Source organism: Oncorhynchus mykiss, chromosome 7 (assembly GCF_013265735.2).
Source record: "Oncorhynchus mykiss isolate Arlee chromosome 7, USDA_OmykA_1.1, whole genome shotgun sequence".
NCBI lineage: Eukaryota > Metazoa > Chordata > Actinopteri > Salmoniformes > Salmonidae > Oncorhynchus > Oncorhynchus mykiss.
Window position 1 is genome coordinate 48,689,811 of NC_048571.1, and position 22,333 is coordinate 48,712,143.

At 42.5% G+C, this 22,333-nt stretch overlaps 1 protein-coding gene across 5 annotated transcripts in view; it reads left to right on the forward strand.

Annotated features, from left to right (window-relative positions):
- Positions 1-22,333, forward strand: part of LOC110527925 (cadherin-4) — a 243,357-nt gene that overhangs the window by 219,124 nt on the left and 1,900 nt on the right. For 3 of the 5 annotated variants that reach the window (XM_036983417.1, XM_036983419.1, XM_021609553.2), the window contains 7 exons: positions 5,005-5,190; positions 5,381-5,634; positions 8,667-8,818; positions 10,054-10,290; positions 21,342-21,575; positions 21,699-21,838; positions 22,045-22,209. In XM_036983417.1, the coding sequence (XP_036839312.1) occupies positions 5,005-5,190; positions 5,381-5,634; positions 8,667-8,818; positions 10,054-10,290; positions 21,342-21,575; positions 21,699-21,838; positions 22,045-22,209 (1,368 nt within the window). The remainder of the gene's footprint in view (positions 1-5,004; positions 5,191-5,380; positions 5,635-8,666; positions 8,819-10,053; positions 10,291-21,341; positions 21,576-21,698; positions 21,839-22,044; positions 22,210-22,333) is intronic. The other 2 variants (XM_021609554.2, XM_036983418.1) reach the window with 1 other exon arrangement.

Here is a 22,333-nt window from a genome sequence, read left to right on the forward strand (position 1 = left end):
CTTCAATATATCCACATGATTTTAAATTTCTTATGATGCCATCTATTTTGTGAAGTGCACCAGTCCCTCCTGCAGCAAAGCACCCCCACAACATGATGCTGCCACCTTCGTGCTTCACGGTTGGGATGGTGTTCTTCGGCTTGCAGTCCTATTTTTGTTTCATCAGACCAGGGGACCAGAAGACTCCAAAAAGTACGATCTTTGTCCCCATGTGCAGTTGCAAACTGTAGTCTGGCTTTTTTATGGCGGTTTTGGAGCAGTGGCTTCTTCTTTGCTGAGCGGCCTTTCAGGTTATGTCGATATAGGACTTGTTTTATTGTGGATATAGATACTTTTGTACCTGTTTCCTCCAGCGTCTTCACAAGGTCCTTTGCTGCTTTTCTGGGATTGATTTCACACCACAGTACGTGGTGACAACGTCTCCTTCCTGAGAGGTATGAGGTATGACGGCTGCGTGGTCCCAAGGTGTTTATACTTGCGCACTATTGTTTGTACTGATGAACGTGGTACTTTCAGGCATTTGGAAATTGCTCCCAAGGATGAACCAGACTTGTGGAAGTCTACAATATTTTTTCTGAGGTCTTGGCTGATTTCTTTTGGTTTTCCCATGATGTCAAGCAAAGAGGCACTGAGTTTGAAGGTAGGCCTTGACATATCTCCACAGGTACACCTCCAATTGACTCAAAATGTCAATTAGCCTATCAGAAGCTTCTAAAGCCATGACATAATTTTCAGGAATTTGTCCAAGCTGTTTAAAGGCACAGTCAACTTAGTGTATGTAAACTTCTGACCAACTGGAAGTGTGATATAGTGAATTATAAGTTAAATAATCTGTCTGTAAACAATTGTTGGAAAAATGACTTGTGTCATGCACAAAGTAGATGCCCTATCCGACTTCCCAAAACAATAGTTTGTTAACAAGAAATTTGTGGAGTGGTTGAAAAATGAGTTTTAATGACTCCAGTGTATGTAGTATGTGTATGTAAACTTCCGACTTCAACTGTATGTGGTTTTAAATGTAAAAGTATAAATAATTTCAAATTCCTTTTAACAAGCAAACCAGACGGCACAATTTGTCTTTTTCTTTTATTTACGGATAGCCAGGGGCACACTCCAACACTTAGACATCATTTACAAATGAAGCATTTGTGTTTAGTCAACCAGATCAGAGGCAGTAGGATCTTTTATTGATACATGTGTGAATTGGACCATTTTCCTGTCCTGCTAAGCATTCAAATGTAAGAGTTGCTTTTAAGGGCATTTTTATTTCCACTTCTTGCTAACATTATTGTTGTTGTTATTATCAACCAAAACGATGCTTCTATTGGGACCAATAAAATAGTACTTTTGGTTGTCAGGGAAAAGGTATGGAGTAAAAGAGTACAATATTGTCTTCCGGAATTTAGTGAAGTAAAAGTCAAATTTGACAAAAAAATATAAATAGTACTTGAATGTATTTTTACTTAAATACTTTAAGGTACTGGTGTGGAGGGAGAGAGTTGAGTATCCTCACTGCCTCACTTAGTTTAGAACCATGTGGCATTGCAGGAGAGATAATGAATTACACCAGCTATAGAACAACCAGGATGACAATGAGGGAGAAAAGAAAAGCTCTGGCAACATGGTTTAGAACACATGGTTTGGAACACAAGAGTCAAACTACGTGTTCCAATAGTAACAGATGGATGGGCCTCTGTTGTGGAGGGACAGTGGTTGTGGTGGTGCAGAGGACAGGAGAGGGAGGAAGAGATGATGAATGGGGAAAGGAGAGGACATGTTAGTCATATTGAGGCAGCTGTCTTAGTATCTTACTGCTGTGTATTCGACACACACACACACACACACACACACACACACATACAGCTTTACCCGCAGGCACACACATACACATTTTCCTATAAGATTTCAGTATTATCCAGTTTCTCCGTTGCTTTGTTTGTCAATTCCTTTTCTTCTCTTCCCACACAGCAAACTCCACTCGGAGCAGTTCAGTAATTATTTGTGTATGACAGACGCAGGAAAGCATGTGCATCTCTCAACGGGAGATGGAGAGAAAACATAAGCACACTAATTAAGTAAAATTGCTTGCAGGGGTATAAACCAAGCAGATATATTGCTTCTAATTTTTTTTTAAATTAAAAAAGCCAAATGTTTTATTCATTTGAGAACATGGGCATGAATATGAGAGTGTGATGTTCGTCGTTATGTGGAAAACAAAAAGACAATGGTACTTGCCACAACTCATTAGGCTGCATTCAGCGACTGTATAATCTCACTCTCCTAGGGTTATGGTAATGAGATCTAATCAAGTGCATCACACTCAAACTAAACTCTATACTCCTGCCGACGTTTTCAATTCACGTCCACATTGATCGGTGTTTGGAGCAGTAGTCTGTAGTTTCATATGTTTAAATATCAGCCCGCTGGATTCCAGTAGGCCTTAATAGCATGCTATTCCTGGTCTACCTGAAGAGCGTCTGTGTGTGGCAGACTAGTTGTCTCTCATACATTGTCGAGTTTTGCTGAGGCTTGTTACTGAAGAACAGTCAGGGGCATACAGATGTAGGATCTTAATTTGGCCTACGTAAATTGTCACAGCAAAATAATCCTGAAGCAACAGGATTTGAACGTTTAGTCCATAATGTTCCTTGGACGTTGGTTAGGCTATTAGTTGGCCAAAAGTAGGCTACATGAAAAGTGCCATACGGTTAATATAACCATGTGTTAGTGTGTGTTTTCAGTGAATTTATGTCAATCACAAAGGTCATCTGCATTTCCTGCGGTGCAGGAAAATTCTCGGCTACAGTAGAGTGATCAAATTAAGATGCTATATCTGTTGGCACAGCAGACTTCATTAGCTGTTAGTGATAGTAGATGCGCCACTGCATGTGGCACTAGTGTGACATGTAAAAGGCTGAAATGATGTGGGTTGCCAATGCCTGGGGCTCCATCACCATCACAAAGAGGATATAATAACACCCGTAATACTGATTCAACTGTTCACCCTTCTACTCAGAGAGAAACATTGTGAGAGTTATTTTTAAGGGCATTTTTATTTCCACTTCTTGCTAACATTATTGCCCTTTTGTTGTGGTTGTTGTTGTTGTTGTTGTTCTCAACCAAGACTATGCTTCTATTGAGAACAGTCAAATATCCCGTAGAGCCATATTGAGTTGTGGAGCTGATTCTCTCGTCGTGAGAAAGGGAAAACAGAATGCAGTGCTATCTAAAACGCTGCATCATCACAAGGCTCAATTCTTATATTATTCCGTTAGTCTCAATTTCATCTCCAATTAGGTGGTTAGTAGCAGTTCAGTGGGATGAATTCCCAGTGAGGATCTGGATCTGAATCCTCTTGACTTTCAAAGTCAAACGTTGATGCATTAATGAAATTGGAGTTTACCATATCATTCTGAATTGAACCTGTCCTCGGTCATTTTTCAATCAGAACCCATTGCTGGGCACTCCAGCTCCCTAGCCAGTAACGAGCATAGGCTCCCATCAGGCTCTCTTGTTTGTCTCTGGCTGCTTATCAGACGGACTACCTGTTACTTTCAAGGGTGGGGACATCTTCCCAGAGCCCTATATCCAGTTAGAACTGTTCCATAAGGTTTTTTTTTTTTAAATCTCCCAACGTTGCCGTACAAGCTTGGAAGGTTTTTTTTCCTGTCTGTGTTGAAGCTCGGAGTGAAAATAAAATAGAGGAGCCGACACACCACAGAGAATGTGCATATTTAATTTGTTCTGTGCTTATCGGCGTGGCGATGCTGCAGGGGACAGGGGCTGGGGAGGAGGAGGAGAGGGGGGTTTGGATGCAGCCCCAGCGCCATGATGAAGCCATTAGAGTGAACAGCAGCTGGCAGACACACACCATAAACCAGTTAACGCATCACAAGAGGAAACAGGGATTACTGTCTGACAATAAAAGCTGTGGTGTGTGTGTGTGTGTATTGTGTGTATTGTGTGTGTGTGTGTGTGTCTCTTGAATATGAAAGAGACCGCTGCAGAATGTGTTCACTTTGTTTGGACTAAATTCCTGTACAGTAGGTTTTTGTGTATGCCGCTTTTGCTCTGACTATACCTCTGAGTTTTCTGTATCATTGAGTGAGACTGAATAGTTTTAGATTGGAATATAATGAAGATCATTACCCAAAGATGGTTCGTGCCATCCATTTAATTACAGTACTTATTTCATTTCTTAATTGCTAAATGTGCAGCATTCGATGTAAATGGATAAACACTTCATTGAACAAATCCATCGGTTTGTATAAAGACTTCCACACATTGACATTCAGCAGTATAAGGAAAGGCATTACTATTATAAAAACGCTGTCTCTATTATCTAAAGTCATAGAAATATCTCACTTTCTCTCACTACCTCCCTCCGTCCCTCCCTCCTCTCTCTCCTTCCTTCCTTCCTTCCTTCCCTCCCTCCTCTCTCTCCTTCCCTCCGTCCCTCCCTCCTCTCTCTCCTTCCCTCCGTCCGTCCCTCCCTCCTCTCTCTCCTTCCCTCCATCCCTCCCTCCTCTCTCTCCTTCCTTCCTTAACTCCCTCCTCTCTCTCCTTCTTTCCTTCCTTCCCTCCCTCCTCTCTCTCCTTCCCTCCATCCCTCCCTCCTCTCTCCTTCCCTCCATCCCTCCCTCCTCTCTCTCCTTCCTTCCTTCCTTCCCTCCTCTCTCTCCTTCCTTCCGTCCCTCCCTCCTCTCTCTCCTTCCCTCCATCCCTACCTCCTCTCTCTCCTTCCTTCCTTCCTTCCCTCCTCTCTCTCCTTCCTTCCTTCCTTCCTTCCTTCCTTCCTTCCTTCCTTCCTTCCTTCCTTCCTTCCTTCCTTCCTTCCTTCCATGCTCTCTCTCCTTCTTTCCATCCCTCCCTCCCTCCTCTCTCCTTCCTTCCCTCCCTCCTCTCTCTCCTTCCTTCCTTCCCTCCCTCCTCTCTCTCCTTCCTTCCTTCCTTCCTTCCCTCCCTCCTCTCTCTCCTTCCTTCCCTTCCTCCCGCTCTCTCTAGTTTTCGGGGGAGGTCCCAGAGAACAGGGTGAATGTGGTGGTGGCCAATCTGACAGTGATTGACAGGGATCAGCCTCACAGCCCCAACTGGGCTGCCCAGTACCGCATCGCCAGTGGAGACCCCCAGGGTCACTTCCTCATCCGCACCAACCCTGTCAACAATGACGGCATGGTCACTGTGGTCAAGGTAGGGAACTACTTTACTGTTTAAATAAAAAACTCCAAGTGCTAAATTATGATTAACTTTTGTTCCATATTGATATGGGTGCATTTGAGTTATTTCATTTCTCTTTCCTTTCTCTTTCATCTTTCTCTCTCTGTCTCCCTCCCTCCCTCCCTCCCTATATATCTTTCTCCCCACCCCTCTCTCCCTGCAGCCAGTGGACTATGAGCAGAACAGGGCCTTCATGCTGACGGTGATAGTCTCTAACAAGGCCCCTCTGGCCAGTGGGATCCAGTCTTCTCTCCAGTCTTCAGCGGGGGTCACCATCTCCGTACAGGATGTCAACGAACCCCCTGTCTTCCCTTCCAACCCCAAGTCCATCCGTTTCGAGGAGGGTGTCCCTGCAGGCACCACACTCACCGTGTTTGCTGCCCAAGACCCTGACCTCTTCATCCATCAGACTGTCCGGTATGTTAGGAACTACAGACTGTTAGGAACTACAGGCTTAATTTCAGATAGACGCTGATTGTATTTTGCATGGATTTGCGTTCTTAACTGACCTGCTCCCAAAACCAGTCCATTTAATTTCCCTGTTGCCTAACAACGAAAGAGGAAAGGTTACATCGTAACTGGACTGCTGAACTGTGTCCAGCTACTCTTTCCCCCTCTCCCACATACTCACTGGGTCAAAGGTCATTGAGCCACCCCATCCACTCCATCTCCAGATTCAGCACCAATCAATTCCGCTCTCAGTTCAGTCGGACACCCGTTAAAGAATCGATGCAGTGCAGGCAAACAAATAAACTCTAAAAACAGAAGTTCTTCGCATAAATGGATTTACTCAAACTTAGTCTTTCACTGTTGTTTTGTCTTCTGAGAGCCACAGAACTCCTCTTTCTCTCTCGCTAGCCTCTCTCTCACTCCTTTCACTCTCTGTCACTTTTTTCTCCTTCATTGATGGGAATTCAGCCCTTTCGTCTTCTCCAGAGATGTCGTGGCAGCCGACAGGCAGCTCATGTTTGGACAGCCTGATCACCACTGGCTGATTCACTTTAGTGACCTTGCCGACATATGACGTGAGGTGCTGCAGTCTGTGTGTGTACCAGAAGACTGCTCTTCCTTCCCTGTCACTCCTCCCCCTGCTTTCTCATGTGGAGGGGGAAGAAGAGCGGTGGAGAGGGGAGAGGAGAAGAGAGGGGGTAGACAGGGTCTGATTTGCCAGCTGGTTTTACTGTCAGACTTGGGGGAAGTGGTAGCGTGCATGGGTGGATCGTAGAACTACACCACAAGCTGTGTGCCCTTCTCCATGTGCCAGCCTTTGCCAGCTGGGTGTCAGAGAGAGGCGTGAGTGCCCCCGGGCTGCCACCGTGGCATGGAGAGAGAGATGACAGAGCCTCTCACAACAACTAGAGACCTCTGTTTCACCTGCCAAGGGACATCAAATCCAAACTGACACCCAAGTCTGTTGGCGTGACGTTCTGACTCTCATTTTCTTGTTATTTTGTCTTCTAATCTGTTGATTTCTCCACGATGAAACGCCACATCGATACCTCAATGTATTTCTCAGTCTTTTACCTCCCTCCGTCCCTTGGAATCTAAATGTGGCAGAGTGTTTCATTAAGAGGAGATAGATTTAGCTGCTTAGCTGCCATTATCTCCCACACATCTCATTGGCACTCGCTAACTTGTGTCATCCTCCAGCGAGTTCTCTAATTAGACCTATTCTCATCATCATCAGCAGCAGCATCAAACCTCCTCTCACCAGACATCTGATCTCTGATCTCTGTCACTCTCTCGCTCTATATATATATATATATATATATATATATTTACACATATACTGTGTATCCATCTCTCCACACAGTGACAGACACATTTTAACTGAGTAATCACGTTGATTTACATTGTTTTATTGAGAAGAATATACATTGAGTACACAAACTTAGGAACACCTTAAGTTGCATTCGCGTGTCAGTGTTGCCTGCATGAAGGTTAGGTCCTTTACCTGTAATTAACCTCTCCACTCTCCACTTCAATACACATTTGTTTCCTTTCTGCAAATTGCATTTCATTTGGATCAGTTTACTCTTGTCAACTGTTTACATGACAGAACCAAGCTGCAAGAAGACCATTCTGTTTCCTGATGCAGGGGAGATGGTTGCGAAGGGGACCCTATCTGGAGGTTAAGATTAAACACAGGATATTCGCTGATTCCACTTGTATGATATATTAAGGCGTTATTACCAATGTTCCCTCTACTCTGCGTGCGTGTGGGGGTGTGTTGTAGCCCCAAGACTGCCTTGCAGCTCCCCGGGACTGCCGCGCAGAGCGCAGAACCACCACTCAACTTTCTAGATTTTTCCCTGTTAGTTAGCAACACTATCAATGTTTCCCTTTACTGTGGCAATTGTGATCGAATTAACGCAACATTAGCCACTTTCAATGCAACATACAGTACCGTAACAAAACCAACTATGCAAAGAGATTTTGTTGTAGGCAGAACACATTGGAGTAGGATTCTATTGTGCATGACTCAGCCCATACTCTACACAGACCGGTGAGGCATAACCAATCAGAGCTGCAGTAGGCCTATACGCAAATAGCCGTTGCCATATATGGATCTGTGCCATTTACTTTGAACTTGGACTGTGTTTACAGCTGTGGTCGTGAGTAGATGCGCTTGTATTGAGATCAAAGCAAGAGCTGCATGTGGCCGCGTGTGCACATGTTGTTCATACCCTTTGCTAGTTAGTGAGTTATTAGCCCAGTTATAGATCATTTGTAGTTAGCTATCGGGGAGGGATTGCTTCCTACAAGAACACAAAACATACATTTCTAGATGTTTAAAACTTATTTAAAAAAGCCAGAGCTTTTTAAAGAGATTTTTTTTTGTCTTAAAGGAGCAGTGTTGTATTTTGAGACAGGCTTGAATAAGCCAAGTAGCCAATAGGCAGAGGTTAGTATAATTTGTCAGATTTTCTGTAATATTGATATGGGAATAATAATGCATTTTATTTTGTAAAGTGGTTTCTTGCATCACACAACAACATTTTCAGTCACCTCCTTGTCTGAAGGACAAGTGGATTAACAGGTTAATGTCAAGACTTGCATGTTTGTTTCAAAAGTCTCATGGAATGTTGGCGTACATTGAACACCACACATTGGCTGCTACTGCAGGCTGAACGATAGAACCGCTTTTTCCATGTTAACATGTTATAGGATGCATTTTTTCAACAAAAAAATTATGGTGGCCAATCTGGTAGGCCTATATTGTGATCAAATAGTCACAGTAGTTTACTTGGCCACTGTTCAAACTGTAAGTTAAAGCGGGTACAGCCTCAGTTTTCACAGTGAACTTGTGCTGGAAGTTGCACAAAATTTTCCCAACATTCAAGTTTGCTCTCAGCAGACCTGAAATTTGCTTAGTGTCGAAATAATTAGATGTAACATTGGTCATCACTATGCGATATGTTGTAACAGTTTCTACTGTGTGTCTCCAGGTACTCAAAGCTGTCTGACCCAGCTAACTGGCTGAGGATCAACAGGACCAACGGTCAGATCACCACCATGGCCGTGCTGGACAGGGAGTCCATGTATGTCAGGAACAACATCTATGAGGCCACCTTCCTGGCTGCCGACAATGGTAAGTCTGGTAAGTGAGTGAGTGAAGTGAGTGAAGTGAGTGTAGTGAGTGTGTGTGTATTGCCTGCGCAATGCATCCCATGTGTACTGTGGAGAGAAGTGAAATATCTGTCTAAATGTGCCACAGGTGTGTGCTTTCAAAGCTGTTGTAGCGATCGGTGAAGTACTCTAAAACCATTCGACCCAAACCATTACAAATAGAGGTGTGTGTGCTCTCTGTGTTTGAGAGGGAGGGCCCAGGTGGTGTTGTACCTCAGAGATATGAAGGATTGGATTGCGGGAATGAGGTGGGTTGCTCTCGAGCATGCAGAGTTTCGGCCAACAAGCTGTTGACGGCCTATTGATTTCAAACACCAGTCGACACTGGGATATATTCTACTTTGATTGAGTTTTGCTTTTATTTATTCTGCTCCACCAAGGAGGGAGCTCAACAAAGCGCCAAGCCAATCATTACAGACAAGCAGTCGATTGGGGTGCTCTGCTGTGCTGAGGCAGTAGAGCTTCACATACTGGCGCTGTAACTCGTGCATTGTGTTACTCTCTAATAGGAGAAACAGTTGGATCTCCTCAGTGTGATGAGCTTGGTTGAACTCCATTCATGCAGACAGTGCCGCATCCGTTACTTAGCAGAAAATAGACTGGTAATCAGTCAGCTATACAAGACTGTTAGTCTGTTGGCCACGGACTGTAGGTCAGGGTTGTTATAGTGTCAGAGTCTGACTGTACTTTAGGATGTGTTTGTTGTCATAGTATATCGTAGGTTAAGGTATGTTTCTCCTCATTTTAACAACAGCCACCGTGTGCTGTGGGAGGGAGATATGTGGTGCTTTCCAGTAAAGTCATTTTCATGTGTCCTTTGAGAGTGCTGGGCTCTGGACTCACACAGAGTGGAATATTTATGTGCCGTTTCATTTGTTATGGCTGTCATCACTGGGAGCATTCACAACAAATGTATGCTGTATTCTTCCATCACTCTCAAACCCTCCCTCAATATTCTCTCAGCTCCTTCATTTCCCTCTGTCCCTTTTCTGTATTCCATTTTTATGATATTTCCTCCCTTCAGGTGGAAGTGTTTTTAGGTACTCTATACGCATGAAGTTACCCTCTTCTCCTCAGATTGATTACATTTGTCTCTCCCTTCTCACCCCTCTCTATTTCTCTCCTCCCGCCTCACTCACCCCTCCCCTATCTGTCTCTCTTTTTCCTCTTCCTCTCTCTTCCGCCACCCCCTTCACCCTCTCTCAGGCTCTCCCCCTGCCAGTGGGACAGGCACTCTACAGATACATCTGATAGATGTGAATGACAATGCTCCAGTGCTGTTGCCCAAGGAGGCCCAGGTGTGTGAACGGGCCAGCCCCCGCTCCAGGGTCAACATCACAGCCTCCGACGCCGACGCTGACCCTCACGTGGGGCCTTTTGTGTTCGAGCTGCCCTCCTACCCCCCTAGCGTCCGACGCAACTGGACCGCCTCCCGCATAAGCGGTAAGACACGGCTAGCCTGGGTGACTATTGAGAGATCTCCACCAGAGGTGTAACGTGTCAGAATTTAAATACTGAAGCCCCTTCTCCACACAGTCCCAGTATAATGCTTTCTGTTGATTTATATTGTCTAATGTGTGTGTGCGGATGCTCGCTTCCTGTGTGTTTGATGCTGGTGACAGATGACAATGGTGTGGTCTCAGGCTGATGGACTGTGGTATAATGGAGGTCTTACAGTAAATTACACTATTCTCCCAGAATGGCTCTGTCTCATGTTGACGTTTGAGCTGTGTGCTTTGTGACAGATCACATCCATTCATCTCTCTGCACTGATAGACAAGATGCCACCCCTACAGATTAATCTATGACACTATTTATTTTAACAATCCAATACTACAGAGGGCTATGTTTTCCGCTATGCCACGGTGAGGTCTAGGGGATCCATTTGGCATTCCCTTTCTTTACACAAAATATGCCTCTTAAATAGAAAAGAACTCGACTCTGAAGTCAAGAGATAACTGCATGTTATGGTAAATACAAGATCAAGAAATGGAGACAAGCAAACACAGTGAAACAACGCGACCGTGGACCAAGTAGCTGACGACTCGACTTAAGTGAATTTAGAGACACTACTAACAGAAATTTGCACCGGCAATGGCAAACTGTCCAAGAAGATGAAGAAAATATCAGATGATTTCAAAAACTCTAAGCTGATATGACTTTACTGGCCAACGTGTGGCGAAGGCCGAAACCGGATGAGCCCTGGAGAAAATCATAATTATGGGACTTAATGAAACAGGACGGAGGACTTCAGATGCCGTTCAAGTCTTTGTTTTGTATATTTCCCCCGAAAACAACCGAAATGAATTCAGAATTCCTGGAAAAGGTAATACCACAACTACTGGACCAGGAGAACTTCACAAGGGCTCCCACAATTGAACGAGCACATCGAACAGGCGGCCCGAGAGAGGACACGAGCAGCAAACCAAGGGGCATCATCACAAAGTTCCTTAACTATAGGGTCAAAGATAAAGTTGTACGGCTGACCAAGCCAAAAAGTGGAGTAGTCGGACCTTTATCAACGCCGACATGAGCAGAGACTTCTACATGAAAAGCTGAGAATTTGACCCTATAAAGAAAAGCTATGGGAAAAACAATTACCCCGCACATCTACGGGTAAGACGGAAGGAAAGAGACAGACATCACACTGAAATCAGCAAAATAAGCTACCTGATTCCTGGATAACCTGGACAAGGAGAACAGTGGATATGGCAATGAATGAAATGTATAGACTACAGGACAGCCTCTAAAACAGACGATGTATGACAGATGGGGCACTGGACTATTGAACTTTTTAGGCTACTGAAATGAGGTGAACGATGGACTTTTACACCCCACCACATCAAAGACACAAAAGAGAACAGTATGAGTTGTTAAGGCCTTCCCTCACATGCCTATTGGAAAGAAAAGCACAGCAACCGCTCAGGCCATCTGTATAAATGAATAACACTTTTATGACTATTGACTACGCAGCATGAATGGCAAACCATTAATTGGTAGGCTGTAGCCATGAACTATTTGTTTAAATAAGGAACAGACAAGTGAACAAGGCAACATGATGATTGGTGTGATCTGGACACTTATTTTTGAACGGTTCCCAGCCGATAGGCTATAAAAGCCTGGGTGGGTGGGAAGAAATGAAATGTCCCGTATGTGGGGGGGGGGGGGGGGGGGGAGGCTGGGAGAGATGAAATATCATACAGCCGAAGACACTGAAATTGTAAGCACACAATACTTTTATTTCCGTTGCATTCTATCCCTTCCTTCTTTTTAACACGTTTAATGTACTTTCGCCCGAATTTAGGCATCATAACGGGGAAGTTGATGTGCGAATTGGAAAATGTCTTACCAATGTGGGCAACATGATATCATCACGTGCCGATTATCCTTTTCTTTTCTCTTTTCCCATAGAAAGTGCATTGAATAATGTTCATGAATTGGTTGAATGAATGTTGAAGAAACATGGGACAATTGCCGAGTTTATAAAAGAGAGTGACAAACACGCAGGCTATGTGCACCAAGCCCACAATTATGCACCTTTCAATCATTATTTCCAGCTCTTTGTTGGACAATTATATCAAAATGAATTCATTAACTGAATCCCAAGGTGGAATGTACAAGAAATGTAGCTAGGCCAACTGAACATGTAGCTGATAAACTCTGAAACAACACGTGAACAAATGGCACTTGCTTTGCCTCTACCAGTGCCCAGAGCTCTGTACCCCGGTGGGTCAAGACAAGTGAGCCCCACATGTGGATGTGTACAGTACAACGGAACTGTAGGCTACTCCGGTGGTTATAGGCCTGCATTTGTTGGCATTTATTTAATTGGAGTTGAACACATTTTTCTATTTAATATACTATAATGATGCCTAATGCCTAAATCCTCTAATTCATTTTATTCTCAATTAACAGAGTGATGGCAAGTGGTTTTTATGTTGTTTTTCTCTTGTTATTGACCTTGCGAGGGATAACTTAGTCCTTTGCTTTGGAAAAGCAGAGGTATACCAGAAGAAATGATGTATACTTTGGACGGGTCTCATCTCTCTCAGAAGGTAGAACCAGCCTTAGACAGGACTCCTTAATAGTAAACACTATATTTGTTTCACAAACACAAATTACAGTGCATTCGGAAAGTATTCAGACCCCTTGACTTTTTCCACATTTTGTTACTTTAGAGTATTATTCTAAAATGGATCAATTGTCACACAATACCCCATAATAACAGAGCAAAAACAGGTTATTAGAACTTTTTGCAAATATATTGAAAATAAAAACTGAAATGTTAAATTTACATCAGTATTCAGACCCTTTAGTCAGTACTTTGTTGACATCATTGAGTCAATTGGAGGTGTACCTGCAGATGTATTTCAAGGCCTACCTTCAAACTGTGCCTCTTTGCTTGACATCATGGGAAAATCAAACTAAATCAGCATTGTAGACCTCCACAAGTCTGGTTCATCCTTGGGAGCAATTTCCAAACGCCTGAAGGTACCACGTTCATCTGTACAAACAATAGTACGCAAGTATAAACACCATGGGACCACGTAGCCGTCATACCGCTCAGGAAGGAGACACATTCTGTCTCTGAGAGATGAACGTACTTTGGTGCGAAAAGTGCAAATCAATCCCAGAAGAACAGCAAAGGACCTTGTGACGATGCTGGAATAAACAGGTATCCACAGTAAAACGAGTCCTATATCGACATAACCTGAAAGGCCGCACAGCAAGGAAGAAACCTCTGCTCCAAAACTACCATAAAAAACCCAGACTACGGTTTGCAACTGCACATGGGGACAAAGATCGTACTTTTGGAGAAATGTCCTCTGGTCTGATGAAACAAAAATATAACTGTTTGGCTATAATGACCATCGTCATGTTTGGAGGAAACAGGGGGAGGCCTGCAAATTGAAGAACACCATCCCAACCGTGAAACACGGGGGTGGCAGCATCATGTTGTGGGGGTGCTTTGCTGCAGGAGGGACTGGTGCACTTCACAAAATAGATGGCATCATGAGGCAGGAAAATTATGTGGATATATTGAAGCAACATCTCAAGACATCAGTCAGGAAGTTAAAGCTTGGTCGCAAATGGGTCTTCCAAATGGACAATGACCTTCCAATGGACATACTTCCAAAGTTGTGGCAAAATCGCTTGAGGACAACAAAGTCAAGGTATTGGAGTGGCCATCGCAAAGCCCTGACCTCAATCCCATAGAAAATTTGTGGGCAGAACTGAAAAAGTGTGCGAGCAAGGAGGCCTACAGACTTGACTCAGTTACACCAGCTCTGTCAGGAGGAATGGGCCAAAATTCACCCAACTTATTGTGAGAAGCTTGTGGAAGGCTACCCGAAACGTTTGACCCAAGTTAAACCATTTAAAGGCAATGCTACCAAATACTAATTGAGTGTATGTAAACTTCTGACCCACTGGGAATGTGATGACAGAAATAAAAGCTGAAATAAATAATTCTCTCTACTATTATTCTGACATTTCACATTCTTAAAATAACGTGGTGATCCTAACTGACCTAAGACAGGGAATTTTTACCAGGATTAAATGTCAGGAGTTGTGAAAAACTGAGTTTAAAGTTTAAATGTATTTGGCTATGGTGTATGTAAACTTCCGACTTCAACTGTATGTAAATAAGGTATTTCTGGGTTGTTGTTTTTTTTATACATCTATAAATATTTCTAATGACCTGTTTAAACTTTGTCATTATGGGGTATTGTGTGTAGATAGATGAGGAAATAATACAATAAGAAATAATTTTATTTACGCTATAACGTAAAAGAAAATGGACTTGTAATACTGACGCAGTGGTTGGGAGCTGAACACGCAGTGGTTGGGAGCTGAACACGCAGTGGTTGGGAGCTGAACACGCAGTGGTTGGGAGCTGAACACGCAGTGGTTGGGAGCTGAACACGCAGTGGTTGGGAGCTGAACACGCAGTGGTTGGGAGCTGAACACGCAGTGGTTGGGAGCTGAACACGCAGTGGTTGGGAGCTGAACACGCAGTGACCCAGACTCCTCTACTATCGTAGATTACACCTACAGACTGAAATGTATATATATATATATAATATATATATATATTTTTTTATAATGATCATGATAATAATATATACAGTACCAATCAAAAGTTTGCACACACCTACTCATTCAAGGATTTTTCTCAATTGTTATTGCTATTTTACTATTTTCTACATTATGTAATAATAGTGAAGACATCAAAACTATGAAACAACACATATGGAATCATGTAGTGACCAAAAAAGTTTTAAACAAATCAAAATGTATTTAAGGTTATAGATTATTCAAAGTGGCCACCCTTTCCCTTGACAGCTTTTCACACACTTGACATTCTCTCAACCAGCTTCATGAGGTAGTCACGTGGAATGAATTTCAATACACAATCAAAATAAATAAACTTTTCTTAAGTTAATTTGTGGAATTTCTTTCCTTCTTAATGCTTTTGAGCCAATCAGTTTTGTTGTGACAAGGTATGGGGGGGGGGGGGGGGAGAGAAACAACAGTCCATCGTTACTTTAAGACATGAAGGTCAGTCAATACGGAAAATTTATTTCTTCAAGTGCACTCGCAAATACCATCAAACGCTTTGATGAAACTGGCTCTCATGAGGACCGCCACAGGAAAGGAAGAAACAGAGTTACCTCGGCTGCAGAGGATAAGTTCATTAGAGATACCAGCCTCAGAAATTGCAGCCCAAATAAATGCTTCACAGAGTTCAAGTAACACACATCGGAACATCAACTGTTCAGAGGAGACTGTATGAATTAGGCCTTCCTGGTCGAATTGCTGCACAGGAACCACAACTAAAGGACAACAATAAGAAGAAGAGACTTGCTTGGGCCAAGAAACACGAGCAATGGACATTAGACCGGTGGAAATTTGTCCTTTGGTCTGGAGTCCAAATGTGAGATTTTTGGTCCCAACCCCTGTGTCTTTGTGAGATATGGTGTGGGGGAACAGATGATCTCCGCATGTGTATTTCCCACCGTGGAGCATGTAGGAGGAGGTGTTATGGTGTCGGGGTGCCTTGCTAGTGACACTGTCTGTGATTTATGTAGAATTCAAGGCACACTTAACCAGCATGTGTACCACAACATTCTGCTGCGATACGCCATCCCATCTGGTTTGGGCTTAGTCCCACTATCATTTGTTTTTCAACAGGACAATGACCCAACACTCCTCCAGCCTGTGTAAGGGCTATTTTACCAAGGAGAGTGATGTAGTGCTGCATCAGATGACCTGGCCTCCACAATCCCCCGCCCTCAACCAAATTGAGATGGTTTGAGATGAGTCGGACCGCAGAGTGAAGGAAAAGCAGCCAACAAGTGCTCAGCATATGTGGGAACTCCTTCAAGACTGTTGGAAAAGCATTCCAGGTGAAGCTGGTAGAGAGAAGGGTAGAGGGTGGCTATTTGAAGATTCCCAATTATATTTTGATTTGTTTAACACTTTTTTTGTTTACTAAATGAGTCCATGTGTTTTATTTCATAGTTTTGATGTCTTCACTATTAATCTACAATGTAGAAAATAGTTCAATTAAAGAAAAACCCTGAATGAGCAGGTGTTTTAAAAACTTAGCCTGTTTTTAAGAAATGTTATTTAAATGTTATATATTAAAAAAACGTTTAATTTAGTACTAGTTGGGCAATGGACATTTTTAAACACTGAGCAAAAATATAAACATAATATGCAACAATTTTACTGAGTTAGAGTTCATTTAAGGAAATCAGTCAATTTAAATCAATTCATTAGGCCTTAATCTATGGATTTCACATGACTGGGACTACAGATATGTATCTGTTGGTCACAGACACCTTTTTTTTTTAAAAGGTAGGGGCGTGCTGCTGTTGTGAGGCCGATTGGACATACTGCCAAATTCTCTAAAATAATGTTGGAGGCTGCTTATGGTGGAGAACAACCTTTTATTGTTCCCAGCACAATGTGCACCTGTGTAATGATCATGCTGTTTAATCTGCTTCTTTATATGCCACACCTGTCAGTTGGATGGATTATCTTGGCAAAGGAGAAATGCTCACTAACAGGAATGTGAATACATTTCTGAGCAAAGTTTGAGAGATAGAACATTTGTGTATAGAACATTTTTGGGATATTTTATTTCAGCTCATGAAACATGATATAAACACATATATTGCGTTTATATTTTGTTTCAGTAGATAAATATTGTCCTTCGTAACACACCTTACTTACTTAAAATAGGGCATTTGTGGTTGACTAGAGCTCTCCCGAGAGGTGCAGTGGTCTAAGGCACTACATCTCAGTGCAAGAGACATTACTACAGTCACTGGTTCGAATCCAGGCTGTATCACATCTGGCCGTCATTGGGAGTCCCATAGAGCAGTGCACAATTGGACCGGGTTTGGCCGGTGTAGGCCGTCATTGTAAATAATAATTTGTTCTTAACTGACTTGCCTAGTTAAATAATGGTAAAAAAAAATGTATCTGGCCAAGACTATATAAATACAGTATCATGTGTGGGGAAATCAAGCCAGAAAAGAAAGTGCATTGTTTAACCTATAACCTGTTAGTTAATTTGCCTTGCCACCTTGATATAGGCCTAAGGCTGAGACAATAAAAATACACAGTGGCATCATAAATTCAACCACACCTTTGTTTCATCACAAAACCGGAGAGCAACATCTGTCCAGTGGAGTCCACAAAGCATATTGCAAATAACGAACAGTTGCTGGTCAATCAAGTTTATGTTTCTGACATTTTCGGACTACTAAACAACTGTTGATTTAGAACCACAGAGTTACAGCAAGTCACAAAGAAAAGAGGAGCTGGCTCCAATATTCCAGCACCATTTCAACTTCAACATTTCAACATCATTAAATCACCTATGCTTAGTCTAATACAGTGTGCACTAAAATATATATATTTTTAAACAATTTATTCCAATCAACTTAATTAAGCTAAATATGATTTGGCTGTAACTGGTACTGATTTCTGTGCTAAGTAGAAAAAAACATGTTGACTCACCCTACTTGTTGAAAAATGCCAATGCCATCCTCCTTTCTTTCATGCCTACTACATATTGAACTTCAGGCCAGGGACACAATGAATTAATTCATGATTAGATCAGAATCACTGTCATAATCATTGGCTAGTACGGAGAATGCAGTTAAACCGCAAGTCCAAATCCCTAGCTAACCACCGGAGGACAACAACACAACGAGATGCAACAATTAAAGTATTTTTCTGTCAATAACGTTTAGCTTTTGATGTGATGTGATTGGTATGAAGCCAAATCCAAACTGGCTTTCCTTTACACTTTTTTTTGGACCACCATGACCATTCACAGTTGAGCACACTCAGTGTAGCTCAACGTGGATTGGCAATAATTTAGAGATGGGCTACACATACAAAGAAAGAGGGGCGCTATTTTGCTTGCTCAGATGCTTTCTCTGATGAGATACATTCAGCCACTTGCGAATTGAGGGAAAATTATGAAACACAGAGATAAGAAAGATAAATTTTTTCTTTCTTTCTTGATCAATATTTTGGGGTAAACGTGGCTTACCTTGGCATCCATGAATACACACCACTGTATTGTCAATTGTCAAAGACTCCAGCCACCCAAGTCATAGACTTCTCACACGGCAAGCTGTACCAGAGCGCCAAGTCTAGGTCCAAAAGGCTCCTTAAAAGCTTCTACCCCCAAGCCATAAGACGGCTGAACAAATAATCAAATGGCTACTCAAACCATTTGCATTGACCCCTCTTGTTTTTTTTACACTGCCACTGTGTGCGGGTGGTGGGAGGCGGGGGGTGGGACACAATGCAGATAGCCCGGTTAGCCAATATGCGGGAGCATTGGTTGGTCGGCCCAATTGAGGTAATATGTACATGAACGTATAGTTAAAGTGACTATGCATATATGATAAACAGAGAGTAGCAGCAGCGTAAAAAGAAGGGTTGGGGGGGGGCACACAATGCAAATAGTCCGGGTAGCCATTTGATTACCTGTTCAGGAGTCTTATGGCTTGGGGGTAAAAACTGTTGAGAAGCCTTTTTGTCCAAGACTTGGCACTCCGGTACCGCTTGCCATGTGGTAATAGAGAGAACAGTCTATGACTGGGGTGGCTGGGGTATTTGACCATTTTTAGGGCCTTCCTCTGACACTGCCTGGTGTAGAGGTCCTGGATGGCAGGCAGCTTAGCCCCAGTGATGTACTGGCCCGTACGCACTACCCTCTGTAGTGCCTTGCGGTCAGAGGCCGAGCAATTGCCGTACCAGGCAGTCGATGATGCAGCTGTAGAACCTTTTGAGGATCTCAGGATCCATGCCAAATCTTTTTAGTTTCCTGAGGGGGAATAGGCTTCATCCATAGCATTCAAACCCCAGGTAGCATAACAATGGATCCTTCTGAAATCCACTCAGTCTTTAAAACATTTGATCACAAACTGTATCAATCCTAAAGCAAAAATTCAAATTAGGATATAGACAATTTCCTTAATAAGCCAATTTTACCAATTATAAGTGTATCAGAGAAAATGAATATGGGTGAATTGTTGGAGTCCATCAATAATCTAAAAAATAGGACATCTAATGATGAATTCCCAGTGAAATATATTGACACTTCCGTTCCAAATGACTGAAACCTATATTACTTATGCTCACAGCAGATCTAGAGAAAAACATACTTCCCCAGTCTCTGTTTGGCTACAATCGCCCTATTTAAACAGAAAGATAAGGATCCATTGTCATGCGGATCTGTCTGCATATTATCACTCATGAATGTGGATCACAAAATCATTGCTAAAGTATTGGCTTTTCGCATAGAAACAGGAACAGGATTTCTTCAGACAACCTCCAATAATTCATCATACCAAGAACTTGAACGCTCCAAAAGTGGCAGTATCAATAGATGCTGATAAAGCAATCGATAGGGTGGAATGGGCATATTTGGTGACTGTCTTTAAAAAAAAGTTTGATTTTGATCTGTTATTTATTTCCTGGATTGAGCTAGTGCAAATCCCCCAAAGCATCTATATGAACAAATTGACAGATCTATGCATCATTTCTGTTATCAAGAGGGACAAGACAGGGATGCCCTTTGTCTAGTTATTTATTTTCTTTAGTCACAGAACCCTTAGCATCAGTAATTAGAACTCATGGCTCAATCTGGGGCATAGAGATTGGTGGAGATCAACGTGTAATGTCATTGTATGCGGATTACATTTGACTTTATCTGTCTTTTCTTTTACTGCTGTTGGACACATATGGTGCTCTATTTAAAGTGAATTGGGAAAAAAACTGGAATAATGCCCATTTCTAATTATACTTCTCAAGCTTAGAAAGTACATTTAAGTGGAAATAGACAAAGACACATATGTAATACCTGGGTGTACTGATGCCATGCAATCTGGAGGAGGCATATAAAATCAATTACTTTCCTTTAATAGATAAGATTGAATTCAATGTTCAGAGATGGGAGATCTCTCCCAATATCTATGTTACATGTAGGTAGAGTGGATAAACACAATAAAAATGTATATTTTACCAAGATTGATGTATTTATTCCATACCCTGACAGTTTCAATTTCATCCAACCTTTTTAATAAATGAAATGGCCTGGGGGTCTTGGACTACCTCATATGAACATGTATTACTGTGCTACACATCTTGCATTCACTTAAACAATGGACAGCAGACTATCCTGGTGCATGGAGGAGTGTTGTCACAAAAATGTAGTACCTTATGATTATTTAAGATCATTCATAGGACCGTAATGTAATGTCACATTTTGGTTGGAGATGCAGAAAGCTCAAAGGAACCGTTTTATTGCACATGCTGTGGTCCTGTGATAAACTGACACCATTGTGGGATCATGTATGTGCTGTCATTTCATTGTGTCTAGGAATTTATATCCATTTCTGTCTGTTGGGAAATGTAAAGATTGGTGATCAATATCAGATAAAGTTTTGTAATCTAGGTCTAATTGCTGCAAAGAAAATGTATAGCCATGAATTATAAACCTCATATTCACCCTCAATAAGAAACTGGAGGACTGAACTACCTGTCTACATATTGTTGGATTTTGTATATTATAAAGCGAAATAAAAACCAGATTTGTTTGACGAAATTTGGAAACCATATGTTGATCACCTCGGGGAATGTGTTGTATAGTGTGCGTTTTGTTTTTTTGTTTTTGTGTTGTGAGGTGCTGTGGAAAAACATATATTTTTTTTAAAACTGATACTCTTGATTTAGGTTGAATGAGATATCCTGTGCTGTAGCTGTGTGTGTATTGAGCTACAGTAACTGCCTGTGTATTATTCAGTATGCATTTGCATGTATTGTATCTCTGCAGTACTGCTCACATAGATGACTACAGTAAAACCCCAGAATGGTCAACTGTTTATATTTTACACCACTGCTATTGGATACTGGAAGCCTCACGCAGTGACGGGACATTGTGTCTGTGTGATTATGTGCAGGTGACTATGCCCAGCTGAGACTGAGGATTCCCTACCTGGATGCAGGGGTGTATGATGTTCCCATCATAGTGTCGGACTCTGGGAACCCGCCCCTCTCTAACAGGTCTATGATAAAGGTCAAGGTGTGTCCGTGTGACGACAACGGAGACTGTACTACCACCGGAGCTGTAGCTGCCGCTGGACTGGGGACCGGAGCGATCATAGCCATACTCATCTGTATCATCATACTGCTTAGTGAGTATAATACACACTTATACACACACACACACACCTGTGCTGTAGGTGTCATTGACTGTGTCAACCTACTACTCCCAGCCCTCCTCTGTCTACCCTGCTGATGTGCTGTGTGTGTTGCAGCAATGGTACTGGTGTTTGTGATGTGGATGAAGCGGAGGGAGAAGGAGCGTCAGGCCAAGCCCCTGTTGATTGACCCAGAGGACGACGTCAGAGACAACATCCTGAAATACGATGAGGAGGGAGGAGGAGAGGAGGACCAGGTCAGTGATATACACATGCACTAGGACTTCGTTTAACAACGCAGCCATACTTATAGCCTGATGACCACACCGAGGATGATGAAGGCAATGATGATGATGACGACAACGATGATGAAGATGTAATGTTTAAAAATACTGTGATTGGACTCAGACACTTTCTTCGCCATTCTTACACACCGAGTCCCCTTCCTTGTCTGGTGTTGCAGGACTATGACCTAAGCCAATTGCAGCAGCCCGAGGCTCTGGATCACATCATCTGTAAACCAACGGGGGTGCGCAGGGTGGACGAGAGGCCTGTCATCGCTGAGTCCCAGTATCCCATCAGACCTAGCCTGCCTCATCCCGGAGATATTGGAGACTTCATCAACGACGTATGTTAACTATTAGACATTGTTCATCTCAAAAGATCATACAAGTGTGTTAATGTTCACGTCCCTGTACTTAACAGTGATATCTTTTCAAAAGTTTTCAAACACAGTAGCAAGGCACAGTAGA